This window comes from Grampus griseus (assembly GCF_964374135.1).
Source record: "Grampus griseus genome assembly, chromosome: 7".
In the NCBI taxonomy this organism is placed as follows: Eukaryota; Metazoa; Chordata; class Mammalia; order Artiodactyla; family Delphinidae; genus Grampus; species Grampus griseus.
In genome coordinates this window covers 11289882-11304362 of record NC_139001.1, presented here as the reverse complement: position 1 = coordinate 11304362, position 14481 = coordinate 11289882, and the positions used below count along the sequence as shown (strand labels likewise).

The window sequence follows — 14481 nt, the reverse complement described above, 5'->3', positions numbered from 1 at the left end:
ACAAATGCTTTAATTATATCAATAGATATTTTACTGATTAGTGTTTTAAAACTTGCTTAAGTATAAATTTATCCAGGTATGTTGGCACTGCTATCAAGAAGAGTGTAAGATGGATTGCCTGTTTATGTTGACACAGAACTGGCCACTCCATTCCTGCCTCTGGTGACACTTTTCTAACATGAATTCAGTCTGGTTTCTCACAAAGAGCAAGAGCTTCAGGTTTTCTCCATGCTGCCTAAAGAGAATTATGAGTGCAAGGCTAGTACCTAGACTTTGAGTCCCAGATATACTGATTCTTTCACTCTTCTTGGATACGCAGGGTGGGTTTTGCCAAGTACTGTGGGTCAGTTGATAAGCTATATATATATATACTGTTGTTGATACGTTATATATATTACAGAAGATTCCTAGTCTGTGGACAGATGTTTAAGGTAACCATCCATGAGCCTGCGTCTGAAAAATTGCATTTATCTTGACACGATTAGGCCTAATTCCTATGGTGAATCAGCCCTGACAGATTAATTTCTCAGTGTGCCAAGATTTGGCTTAAATCTTTGTCTTTTAAGTAGTCTTTGGAAAACATGGTTTTCATGTTTATTGTACTTCTCACTTTGGATCATCAAGACATTGAAAGTTATTCACAAAATTGTGGAGAAGATTTTGTTTTTAATTTTCTGGGACTCTGGGAATAATATTAGACGACAGTTACCCCTGTCAAACATTATTGCACTTATTTTGTGGTTCCCAAACAAATACATGTTAAGTTAGAAAAGATTTACACAAATCAAAATAAAATCTTTTATCTTTTCAGTCGTTCACTGTCTGCTCCACTTTCACCCTTTTGTGCAGAATACAAAAGGATGAGGTTTAGTCTAAGGCGTTCTTGCCCTGACACTGAGAAAAAATATTGAGCCCACTTCCCATAGTCCTCTTGTAACAACACCTCTTACAACAAACCAGATGCCAAGTCCATATGTCAGTTAGATACCTCATATGGCTGATCATGCTCTAACATTAGACAGGCCTCTGAAAGTAAAGAGTTCAGGTTAGAATTGTAAAATTGCTTCATTCAAATGCTCTCAGCTTTTAGGAGGTGCTGTCAGGGGAGCCAAAGAAATTGTGAATCGCAACTCACGTGTGAAAGAATGGTTAAGGTCACTGTCACTGAGCAACCCAGAAATAGCTGTTTAACATCCATCCTTACCTTTTCATTGTATTCACAGAATTGGGAGTAGTTTTATGTTTTAGTCATTTAGCTAGGGAACATATGCTTTAATGTAATTAAGTAATCAAAATGCTTTTGTTAGCTTTCTGAAACTTTAATTCATCTTTAAATTTACTCGTCATAAACTCAGATTGCTTCATTGTCTTTGTGAAGTATTTGAAATGGCATTTTCATGGAATCACTTTGGATTCATGTGTGTAAACCTTGACGCCTATATACCAGAATTCTCTATCTGACTGTTCTGCCCATCCATAAGTTGCAGTACAGTGTTGTTTGTTAGAGGCTTGGTTTACTGAATTGGAATATACACACAAAGCAAAGAATGCCGCTTCTCTTAAGCGGGGGTTGAATATACTCCTTGCCGTAGTTCTCTTCCCTCTTAAAGTTGTTCTTTCATATTCAGTTTGTTCAATTTGATGTTTAAAGCCACAGTTACAGATACTGCATGGTAGCCTGTTTTTTAAAGCAATTTAATATGTTTATTAACTTCTTTGGCTTGACTCTTTTGGGGGAAAATGAAGGGTGGGAAAAATGGGCAAGAAAACGATAATTCTTAAAATTTGGGGGAAATTTTGGGGAAATTCTTAAAATTTTAATAATTTTAATAATTATTAAATTAAATAATTATAAAATTAAGAATTTTAATAATTCTTAAAATTTTGGGGAAACTGCTGAGCTGAAGTTTTATACAAATCTGACTTGAGTGTTTTTCTCTTCATTTGCTGTGCTTGTGTAAACAGTGTGACACCATCGCCACAACAGGTTCGGGTTTGTCCTCCCCGTATGCTACCTGAAGATGGAGCTAATCCTTCCTCCGCTCGTGGCATTTTGTCGCTTATCCAGTCTTCCACTCGTAGGGCTTGCCAGCAGATCCTGGATGTGCTGGATGAAAGCCGCAGGTGATCGGCCCTGTGATTCGCGCCAACTTTACCGCCTGTCTTTTGGCTCCTCATGAGTGGACTGTGGTGTCTTCCTTTTATGTTCGCGCCTTTGTCTCTTTCTCAGATGCAGCGGTTTAAAACAGCTTGCTTTGCTTTCTTTTAATTTGAAATTATTGTCCAAAATTCACATTTCACAAAGTTCTGTTAACTTCTCTTCAGTCAGGGAGGGAATTCAGTTAATAACTAATTATACACGGGAAGTATAATGGTTTTTTTCCCAAGACTTTGTTGACCTGTTTTTAAGTACCTGATTCCATTTTTGGTTATGCTGAGGGGTACTTTTGGATTGAGTGTGTGATGTTGGACTGAACTGTACTCATTTTCTTCAGTAAGTCTTTTGATTCACTCATTTATGTTACTAATGTGGTTGGATTAGGAAGCAAATCTGAGAAGATGATATCAGTGTAGCTGCCAGGACGATTTTTTTCTTTCCTCTTAACTAGGGATTTCCACACCTGTACTGAAAATCCCAGGTGCTGTTGTCTTTTTAATGCTGATTTTTTTTCAGTATGGATAGTGTATCTAACTTTCGAACATCTCCAAGTAAAATCATTAGTAGTGTATACTTAGACTTTGTTCATTCAAATAAATTGTTTGCCATTATTTCAAATACTTTTTTCTCCTTGCTTCATTACTAGATGGTGTTTTAAAAAGATGGAATTTGGGAGCTTTTTTGGCATAGTATGAGGAAGGTACAGTCAGTTTCACTTCAACTCTAAACATTTTATGTAGTAACTCTGTGAGTCAGTGTTTGAATTTTCATGATCATTTTTTTAGACTGTTAATTTTGCATTTTGAAGAATTCCCAATAAATTCAGCTGGCCCTTCAGTAAACCTTTTTTGTTACTTTAGGAACTGATATGTCTTATGACTTGCTCTGAACAAACTTTTTATTAAGTGCTTTTGACCCTCACATAAGCCCCAGGTGTTTCACCTCCTGCTGCTCAACTGGTGTTTCTGACCCTTCCCAGGGCTCCCATATGTGTGGGTCCAAGGACTTAAAGCTGTACCAGAAAGAGCATAAAAGAGAAAACTCATGGCAGGGGGAAAATTATATATACATCTATGGACATATGTATTCATGTATAGGTGTATATGCATGTGTGGGTGTTTATCTCCCTCCCCAAAGGTTTAGAGTCCCTCTAATCTCTTTGAAGCTTCAAGGACTATCTTAGGATATTTGGAGCCTGTAAGAAGCATCATGGTTCAGAAGAAAAAAACATGGATCAAGGGAGGGGGTCAGATTTAATCTTGATCCACCCCACTGAACAGCTATAGCTACATGATGGCCTTGGACGAATTGCTTAGCTTCTCTGGGCCTCATTTTCTTCATCTATTTTTTAAAAAGAAGGGTAATACTAATATTAACCTAGTTTTCTGGATTCTTATGAGGAATCTTCCCCCCTCTCCTGCTTTTATTTAAGATATAGGGATAATGGACTCAAATTCTTTATTTAGTGTCATGGGAGATCCTTAAAAAGATATTGAATATAAAGTACCTGGCACCTGACTAATATTTCCAAAGCCCTGTTTTCTCCTCCCTCCTTAACATAGATTTATTCTTCACCAGGTATCCTCTTTAACTTTTTAATTAAAATAGGTCCTTAGAAGAGACTAGATTATTAGGTCAAATTACATCATATCAAATGCTATTATAGTGAAAATATCTGAATGAGAAAGATGTTTATAACTCCTATATAGATTAAAAGCTAGATGACAAAGCCCCAGTATGTTAAAATTATTTGTCCCATCCCCCTACATATAGACAGTTCAGTGCAGTATATGGAAACATAGTTGGATTTTTTTACTCCTTAATGGAAAAATTTTGCCTCAAGCTCACAAGTACAAAAATCTTACTAATTATAAAATTTACTTTGTATTCTTTTATTTATAAAAAAACTATTTTGAGCTTTAAGTGATTTTTTTTTAATTGTAATAAATTGATAACGAAAATTCCCTTTTTTGGGAAGGAAGTATCTTTTCTTATTCACTTAAATGAGATTTTTAAAATTCATAAAGTAGTTGTATTAATAATTCTTTGCTCCTGGATACACACCTTGGAGCCTGGAGGATTAGATTCTCATTAGTGTTATTGGGTGCTTTCAATTTTGAAAGTTTTTTTTTCCCCGTTGCACTGAAATCTCTTATGATCAGATGTTCAGCAGGATTTAATCAGAGTTGTAAGTGCCAAATCAATTTTTATTTCTACTACGAGAACTGTCTAGCATGACTTACCAGATACAAGAAATAGGAATGTGAAATTTGGATAATGTTCTATTTGCATGACTATAAAATAATACTGCTTATAAAGTTTTAAGTGCTTTTATGTTCCTTGCTCTGTACATCATTTTTTTTCCTTTCTGCTTTTTATTCCTGGCTGTTACGCTAATGCAATATCTTATCTTTGGTCTTAAGCCATCACATTAGGTATAGTTAAATTAAGTTAGAACTATTTGGCAGAATGAAAGAAAAAAACCTGTCTGCCTGTTTTATTATCATAAAATAATGCATTTTCACAGTTGTTTGGCATGAGAACTATTTTTAGTTTATACTTTGAGGGACACTGTTGAAAGGTTTATGTATTTTTGTTTTCTCATCTTGAGCACTTACATGATCTAAAACCAAGTTCATCTGAAAACAAAGTTAAATCCTAGGTATACATTAGAAAGGTTTATTTACATAGGTCAGTGCTGTGCATTTGGAAAACTGAGGTGTCAAAAATTCACCAAAACACCTGGGACAAGCACCAGGTGTGTTCTTTGCATTTAAAATGCTGTTTAGTCCTTGCTGGTTATGAGATGCTCATGTCTTCTGACACCTGCCAGAGCTCCGTATCTCACTCGCCAATGCAAAATATTAACGTTTTTAAAAAGAAACTTAGTCCGTATGAAAGAACATGATTTAAGTATTGACAGATTAGTCATGTTCAGCATGCTTAAGTTTTACTTTTAGAAGGAGCTTGAGGGACTTCCCTGGCGGTCCAGTGGTTAAGACTCCACGCTTCCATTGCAGGGGGCGAGGATTCGATCCCTGGTCAGGGAACTAAGATCCCGCATGCTGCGTGGCATGACCCAAAAAAGGGGGGGGTTGATTATTTCTTTAACAGATTATACTAGCTTTGAATGAACAGAATGAGAAACCAGTATGTAAATAATTTATATTTTTTGCAGGTATCCATATAAATATACTATTTGGAAGACCTAGAAATGCAAAGTTGCAGTTGAAACAGTGTTTGTTATTTATCATTTTTAAATTTAAATTTTTAATTTTTAAAATATTCATATAATTCCTGATACATCCAAACTGTTTACTTACTGTAGAAGTTTCCTTTTTTTTTAGCAAAGAAACATATTCTACTAAGTCAGACCATTTATTTACTCAAAAATGTCAGTATACAAGTTAATGCGGGGACTTGTAGAGCCTTGAATCTCATTCCCTTTTGCCACTTTAATTACAAAACATATTTTCAAACTTAAAAAGATTTTTTAATGTATTAAGTCATAGAGTAGAAAGTGGTACTTGAAGTTTCTAACTTTGCCAAATACCCCTCTAATTTACTTTTATATTATATGTGTCAATTGCCAGTGTGAGAAGACAAAATGAAATACGTTGTGAAAGGTAACTGTGTTATTTTCTGGCTCTGCATCATAAAAGGGGAATCTCTGTGGTGGAATATGTTGAATATGGCAGCTCCTTTTGAGCAATGTATGTTTTTTTTAGAAAAAGCTTTAGGTGACAAAGCGGTGGCTTCATTTTTAACCTTTCCTATGTTAATGTAGTGTAGGATTGTAGTTAAGTAAGTTTTCCTAATGTCACAGAATAAATTAATTAGTAGGATGGGATGAGTTGAAAACCTGTCTCAAGCATATGTAATTTTTCACTGTTGTTTAGCCAACAAAATAGAAGTCTAACATCTGACCCAAAAGTCTCTTATCCTATAGGCTCTGGAAATTTTCTTTAAGCACCAGTAGTGCCTTTAGGAAACATACAAGCTAAACATTAAAATTTTCTTGTATAAACTGACCTGACATAAAATAGTGATTTGTATTGTAACCAAAATTCTACAGCGGTGCCAACTTGCAGAAAAAAAATAGTGCATTTGGTACTAAGTGTTTACTATAAGAATTGTCTTGATACTTAAATTCAGACAAAACCTGATCCGTCTGTAGAGTAGGAGACATTCAAAATAGAATGTAATAATTCTTCAAATCCTTATATGGGTTCTATATCCCAGTCTCCTTTCTCTGGTTATAAATATTGCTGATTACTTTTTGGGGAATTGACCAGTGACCACATAGAGCTTTTGTTTTCTGATTTAAAAAATAAAATAAAATTTATTGGAAAGGTTACTGCTTACCTAGGTAGAGAACTAATTGTCCTCTAGAATCAAAGTATGTACTCGGTGAAAATCCAGTGCACCTTAATCTTCATTTCCAGCAGTCCTGTATGTCGCTTCTGGTTGTGTCAAGGTCAGACTCACATATTTGATTGCACTTCCTGTAATGTGCTGCAGTATGCCCCTCAGAGCATGTCCCTGATCTCCTTAGCTCCAGAGCTGAGGCTTGCAGTTTTGCTCTTGAGAGCTGAGGGTTTGAATGAGACACAGCTATATTAAGGTATCAGGCACTAAGCAAAATTAATGAGGTGGGAGGCAAGGAATTGTGAGAAATGGGAGTTTCTTGAAATTTTTGAGATAGAGCTTTGATATCAGATGAGCAACCATGATGATGCAGGTGCTACTAACCAGTTCTTGACATGCTTCTAAAGTTGCTGGTGATTTTTTTTTCCAACTAGAAGAGAGAAAGTATACATTTTGAACAGAGTTGTCCTCTGTCTTGAATTTCATAAATCAAAATATAAGCACCAAAAAAATTATATGCTGGTGCTATTTTGTTATGAAAAACGTAGGTTCCCTTTGTTTTTTAACACATTGTAAGATACTAAACTTATGAAAATCATAAAGTGGAGGACAGTGAGACAAAGATACTTGAAGTGTTTGAAATATATTGTATTGAAACATACAAACATATTTGACATTTATTTGTCTTATTTTTGTCTTATTTTTGCTTTTATCTTGTTACTCTCTGGTTCCTGATTCTGTCTTGTGCCTTCTCCCGCAAAAACCCGCCTTAGACCTGTGTTGCGTGGTGGGTCTGCTGCCGCCACCTCTAACCCTCATCATGACAACGCCAGGTAAACTTTGAGACTTTGTAATTACCAGGGTAGAGAGTTGACTGAACGTGTAGTTTGCAGGACGTAATGCATGTAGCAGCCACGCCTTTATATTATAGCTTGAATCTCTACAGCTTTTCTCTGAGTACATCCTGTTTTTCTCTGAGAACAGTGAGTCTAATCATTCATGACATTTGGCCAAAAGAGTATAAAGAAAAACAGTTATGATACATTATCATGGGAACATCAGAGACAGGGTATTTAAACATGGTTTTAATAGCTTATTGGCGGTCATACTAAAACACAGAAAAAAATAATCTTAAACCTTGTTTTATGTGCATCATTTTAATTGTTGCCTGAGGTTCTGTCCAGCATTTCCTTTTTAGTTGTTAATTGTCTGTAATGTCACTTTCAGTGTGTAGATAAATGTATCTGTAAAGCATCATCTTAAATTGGGGGAAATCAGCATTGGTAACCTGAGAAGGTAAATGTTTAGAAAGAGAATTTAGTTTTAAGAATTTTTGTCATCCGTTGATTAAGCTTTTCTCTCTTATTTTTGTCCCTTTCACACTTTCAGATATGCTTAGCCTGAGTAGTTATTTCTTCCTGTCATGCACAAGGACAGATAGAATGGCACATACGAATACTTTGAGGTTCTCAGGTGCCAAAATCTCATTTCCCAACTTCTTGGGTTAAAAAATAAAATAAAAAATTGGTTAGTATTTACAGATAGCATTTCTGTAATTTTTTCAGAGCCAGTTTTATTTATTTTAAGCAGAAATTGATTATCTGTAGCAGTAGATTTAAAACTGTCAGTAGGGGCTTCCCTGGTGGCGCAGTGGTTGAGTGTCCGCCTGCCGATGCAGGGGACACGGGTTCGTGCCCCGGTCCGGGAAGATCCCACATGCCGCGGAGCGGCTGGGCCCGTGAGCCATGGCCGCTGAGCCTGTGCGTCCGGAGCCTGTGCTCCGCAATGGGAGAGGCCACAACAGTGAGAGGCCCACGTACCGCAAAAGAAAAAAACAAACAAAAAAAACTGGCAGCATTATTTCTATGATGAGAGGAAGCAAGCTGGCACGTTCATTTTTAGGCAAGAAAAGAGGGAAATACTGGTTTCTCATTAATACTGAATTCAGGTTAGAAAATTGAAAAGTGTGTCCTTAGGGGTCCCTTTCCACTCCGCTGACTTGTTTCTTTTTACAATATTAACTCAGTCCGTTTTAAGTTTTTCCTTGTGTATTTCTCGTAAGTTTGTGATCCTTTTATTTTTCTGTGAAAGTATTTTCAGGCAGTGATCTGACTTAGATTTCTTACAGAGTTTTTAGCTCTGATCAATACAGGTTTTAGTTTTAAGTCAAATTACACAAGTAAAGTCTTTTGTCATATCCTTAGATTTCTTAGCAAATGAAGATTTCCTTTACAGATATTTAAAACCTTAGTTCAGGATCTAAATTGTGGGGAGTCCCTTTCAGTTATACTTCATTCTCTCTCTTCAGTCTGGGTCCCTTTACCTTTGAAGCAATTGCTTCTACTGTTTGTTGTTTTTTTCCCAATTATTTATCTCATGTATGACCTCACAGAAATAGAAGAGTTTTATTTTGAGGATAAAGTGTAGAGAAGAGGAATCTTCAACCCTTATGTTTTCCACTAATTGTTTAAGAATTCTGCTTAATGTTCAAAGGAATAATTAACTCAGATGTTTGTAAAGCCATAGTTCTTAGCACCTACTAACTTAGTAGCTAACTTCTCTATCTGATGCCGTTACTCTCGGTATTCCAGTATATTTGCTGTGTTCCCATGAAGGAAGGGGCAGATTAGGAGAAAGTAAGTTAATTTAGCCCTAAAAAGAACATTTAGAGATTGTTCTAGATTATCTAAAGTCAGTACATACCATCTATCATTGAAACTGCAACCTATGTAATTAAAATCAGCGTTCAGAATGATGACACTGCAGGATTATACAATTAAAAATTGTTTTATGTTATTTATTAAAGTATTTTTGAATTATTTTCAGTGGCATTTGTAACAAAAGGATTTTCTGAATAGACTTGTCTTTAACGTGTCTGGAGGAAAAATATAATTCTCTTCATACACGTTTGTGTGGTAATATGCTTTTTGTAATAGGGACTTGCTTGAAATATTAAAAATATCAATATTACGCTCTATGTGCCAACTCTGTAGATTACATAGGAGTAACTTTTAAATTCAGTTTATTTATGATCCACTCATTTGGAAAAGCTAATGTGCCATTTTACTGAAATAACCATACAGGATTCAAATAGTACGGATATAAATATACGAGGTGAATTATATGGTATGTGAATTGTATCTTAATTAAAATATATTTTAAAAGTGGAAATCTGGGCAAAGAGGAATAATAGCATTTGTGTGCATTTGTATCTCAGAAGTTTATTGTCATTCATTTAAAAATCGGTGCGCCTTTAGAAGTAACTGCATTTGAACAAGAAATACTTTTTAATGTTTCTCTAAGGTTTGTCTTAGTGGCTTTCCAGTATTATTTTATACACCGCTTCTTAATTATAGTATTTAAATTCTGGATCTGAATGTAGTGACAGGATGTATTCAGGTGATTTTATAATTGCTTCTGTGGAGACACAGTAGAGAATAAGTAATTGGAAATAAGAAGTGAAGAGTGGAAATGGCAAGAGAAGAGGCACTGAGAAGAGTAGGAGAAATAAAACATGATCAGAGTCTTCCTTTTTCAGCTGGAGTTTGTTTACTTTGTGTTCCCTGCCATGAGTCTCAGCAGGGACTTCTGAGGAACCACATACAGACATCAGATGGTGGGAGAATTGTATTTCGTTATATGCTAGCACAGCAGCTCTCAAATCTTTTCAGCCAGGTATCCTTTTTAACACTGCCCATCCCTCTGAGTTGAAAAGTGTCTCCTTATTTATATCTTTAGTCAGGGTTTCTTCTCTTTCTCAAACTTTCAGCACACCTTCCTAGTATTGTAGGTAGTTGTTAAGCTAAGCTCTTTCCTTTCCTTTGTTAGTACCCGTTCAGATTGGTAAATATTTTAGTAATTTGTACTGTTAAATACCAGTCTTTTTAACAGTTCTCTGAGCATTACACAATATATTACATGATTTGACTTGCCAGGTACTTTTAGTTCTATTCTAATATTAAATCATATTTTTATTTCTTATCTGCTAGGTATGGCATTTCACATATAGATACAACGATTGAAGGAACCTCAGATGACATGACTGTTGTAGATGCAGCTTCATTAAGACGACAGGTATTTAATGTACCAAATACCATATAATCCTAAATTATATTCATATAATATTTAAAGTGGTAGTTCCTAACATTTTATCATTTTCTGTCCAGTGGAACCCATGGATTAAAATATTTTATCAAACTATTTATTAAACCATAATTGACTTTCCCATTTTGATTAAAGACATATTAAACCACTATTTACATGTTTTGATCAGCATAAAGCAGTATTACCAAAATGGATTGATGTAATTCTAGCCAATAACAAAGAATCCTAACATTTTAAGCAAACCAGTGCATCCATAAATTGCTCTGAAGCTGAGATGACCCTTCACAGTTGGAGCAAGCGGCCTGGGCCTTTTAACCCCATCACCGACCAGTCGGTGGATTCATGCTGCCTTCATAAGGGAGCATGAACTTGGGCAAGACAGTTGTTCAGCCCAGAGCTATTCACAGTAGGGACCAAAGCCGAGGACAGTGCTGTCAACCAGTGACACTCCTAACAGGTAGAGAATTAGCCTTTTAGTCCTGAAGGGTGGCAGGTCACAGGGCCCACTATAGTAGGTTAATTATTGGGATCCTTTTAGTAACTCAGAGAAGGCATAAAACAGTGAAAGCAGGTTAAAGGTGAAAAACTGAAGCTGAGTGACAGAAGCTCATAAGAGAAGAGAATTTAAGTGAATTTAAGCTGTCGTGGGTAACATTTTTTCTATATATAGCTTTCTTTATTTTGCTCCAAATGAAACTCTTCATGTTTGTAATAATTCTTTTTACAAATTAAACTACTTTGTAAGAATCTGATTGCATCATGCATTAAAGCTTCTATTCATTTTTTGATATTGTTTTTTACTTAGATAATCAAACTAAATAGACGTCTACAACTTCTGGAAGAGGAGAACAAAGAACGTGCTAAAAGAGAAATGGTCATGTATTCAATTACTGTAGCATTCTGGCTGCTTAATAGCTGGCTCTGGTTTCGCCGCTAGAGGTAACCTCAACTCTCAAAAATATTGTCTCAACAGCTGGAAATATAAAGAATTTGCAAACCTCTTTATTTCTGTCTTTGCATTGTATGCCGTTTTACAGTCCCCACCCTGAAAATGTATTTCTCCCAGAAAGGATGGGGGAAAGACTTATATTTGCAGAAGTAAAGGTATGTCCTGTCACTCGACTGTATTTAGTTTTAACCAGTTCTGCCATAACACCTACTTAAAATTCTCCCTTTGCATGTTTTGTAAATAGGACCTAGTTTGTTTGTTGTTTTGTTTTGTTTTGTTTTTGCCTCATCAATCTGCACAGCTAATTCTATGAATGGGAGAGAAAAAAGTGTACAGAAAATGGATTTAGAGAAGTGTCTGTAAAGGAAAAATAATACTTTATATTGTCCTGTTTCTCAAACACTGTTAGATTAAACAGTTTAGTTAATAGACATTTTTGCATCCACATTTCAACATTAACACTACTGAAGTCATGGTCTGGTGTCAGATTTAATAAACTCAAGTCACCTCATGTTTCAGGATCACCTTCAATAAAATAATTCCTAACATTTTCAGCAGTTTAAGATGAGGGCAAAATGTGCATTTTTATTTTTATTTTAGTTTTGCAGATGGTTTTCTATAAAGTACATTTTTACTAAGTCCTTGTGTGAATGATTTAAAAAACTACAGAATAAGGTACAAATGTAGTGTATTTAATAAACTGTCAACCAAAGCTATATTTGTGTATCAAAAGATTTTATTTCATCATATTGTGCTGTGAGCTATATTCCATATTATGTTTCTTTATATGCACCTAAGTTTTCCCGGCTCTGGAGCAAGGAAAGCAATTAATGACTTGGCAGGTAGTAAGAACCCACTTGCTTCCTTTCAGATCTTCGTCCTGGTAGTGGTAGGCGCTGGTTTTGGTACAGCTGTTTTTGTAATTTGTAGTGTCTATAAAGTGGTTCAGCTAAAAATACCTTCAGTTGGGCTTCCTTGGTGGCGCAGTGGTTGGGAGTCCGCCTGCCGATGCAGGGGACATGGGTTCGTGCCCCGGTCTGGGTAGATCCCACATGCCGCGGAGCGGCTAGGCCCGTGAGCCATGGCCGCTGAGCCTGCGCGTCCAGAGCCTGTGCTCCGCAACGGGAGAGGCCACAACAGTGAGAGGCCCGCGTACCGCAAAAAAAAAAAAAAACCTTCAGTTGTGTTGCTTTTTCCATTGTATTTAGCTGATATACTAAATCTGATGAGATTAAATGCATCAATGAAACCAAGTGCTGGGAACCTTTAGTTCCCAAACTTTTTTTTTCCTTTTTTTGTTTCAGAAATGGATAGAATTTTACTTAGGTGCAGTATTCTCCATACATCTTCAGTATCTTTCTACCAAGGCAGTGAGTTTTGAGAAAGGCAATTAGGGGAAATTCCTTAGATGTAGGTATATTGAACTGTTCTATTCTTGCTTCTCTCCTGTCCTTACAAAAAAAAAAAATACTTGGAGGAAGGATTCTTTTCTTTAATTCCTAGGGTTTATCCTGAGTTTGGTGACAATTTTTTTTACCCATGAAAGTCTTCTGACTTTTATAATATCCTAATGATGTCATTAATTATATTCTATCTTTATATGTATATCTCAAGGTAATTTCTGTGAATAATTGAAACTACAAAAATGATTTAAAAAACAATGGATAAGGGCTTCCCTGGTGGCTCAGTGGTTGAGAATCCGCCTGCCAGTGCAGGGGACATGGGTACAAGACCTGGTCCGGGAAGATCCCACATGCTGTGGAGTAACTAAGCCCGTGTGCCACCACTACTGAGCCTGCGCTCTAGAGCCTGCGAGCCACAACTACTGAGCCCACAAGCCACAATTACTGATAACCGCCTGCCTAGAGCCCGTGCTCTGCGACAAGAGAAGCCACCGCAATGAGAAGCCCGCACACCGCAACGAGGAGGGGCCCCACTCGCCGCAACTAGAGAAAGCCTGCACGCAGCAGCGAAGACCCAACGCAGCCAAAAATAAATAAATTAAATTAAATTAAAAAGAATAGTGGATAAAGTTAACACCTCTTTTGTTGGGCAGACATGAAAAGGATTGATTCCATAAAAGTCAAAAATGAACATGAGCAGGAATTCCAGGAGATAAGCACAAAAGCTATTTTTCTCCCTATTGACTTTTACCAAACACTGGAGACCTAGAACTTTCTCTCTTAATGGCTATACGGGGGTAGGAGATATAATTACATGTCTTCTTAGGCAGGCATTAGCTATAACAGGAGACTCCTGCATGAAACTCAAACCCCAAAAAACTACACCCTCAGTGAAAGGGTAAATGAGAAAGCAACTTAGCGACCAAAAGGGGACAACAAAGAAACATGTCTTCACCTTGTCACAGATCTAAAAACAAAAGAGCTTGAGTCTCTCTAACTCCAAAACCAAGTCCAGCTATGCCAGCCTCCCTTCCCTAGAAGTCATTTTTCATCATTGTAAGAAAGTGGTTTGGGAGTTGAGAGGAACAGATTCACTCCTGGTCAGGATGGTCAAGAAATACTTCTTAGATATTTGAGCTGAACCTTGAAATAAATAAATATATGATTTCAACAAGCAGAGAATGAAGAAAAGATTCCAGATGCAGGGAACAGTGGAAGAAAAGGATACAGTCAGGGCCAGTAACAGTAATCAACCTACCATACTCACTAGTGCCATACAACTAAGTAGCAAGTACAAGTGTAGCAAGTACATTGTGCCACTACTTTCGGAACTCTGTTTAAGGGTTGGGCGTTTTTCACTTCTAGGAATACTTGTTGAAGCATTTGCTGGTTATTGACACTTTGAGGGATAATTTTATGAAAATATATTTGCAAGAGAGCTTTCCTTCTTTTCCTGCATGAATGTCTGTTATCCAGCTTCTTGATCATATTTGACACTG

General features: G+C 36.4%; 1 protein-coding gene across 9 annotated transcripts in view; it reads left to right on the top strand.

Annotated features, from left to right (window-relative positions):
- The window catches only part of MFF (mitochondrial fission factor), a 44120-nt gene that overhangs the window by 22368 nt on the left and 7271 nt on the right, over positions 1-14481 (top strand). For 3 of the 9 annotated variants that reach the window (XM_082658799.1, XM_082658798.1, XM_082658795.1), the window contains 5 exons: positions 1966-2124; positions 5752-5784; positions 7300-7359; positions 10516-10600; positions 11436-12289. In XM_082658799.1, coding sequence (XP_082514925.1) covers positions 1966-2124; positions 5752-5784; positions 7300-7359; positions 10516-10600; positions 11436-11567 — 469 coding nt within the window. In that variant the 3' untranslated portion in view covers positions 11568-12289. Of the gene's footprint in view, positions 1-1965; positions 2125-5751; positions 5785-7299; positions 7360-10515; positions 10601-11435; positions 12290-14481 lie in introns of those variants that run through there. The other 6 variants (XM_082658800.1, XM_082658797.1, XM_082658802.1 and 3 more) reach the window with 4 other exon arrangements.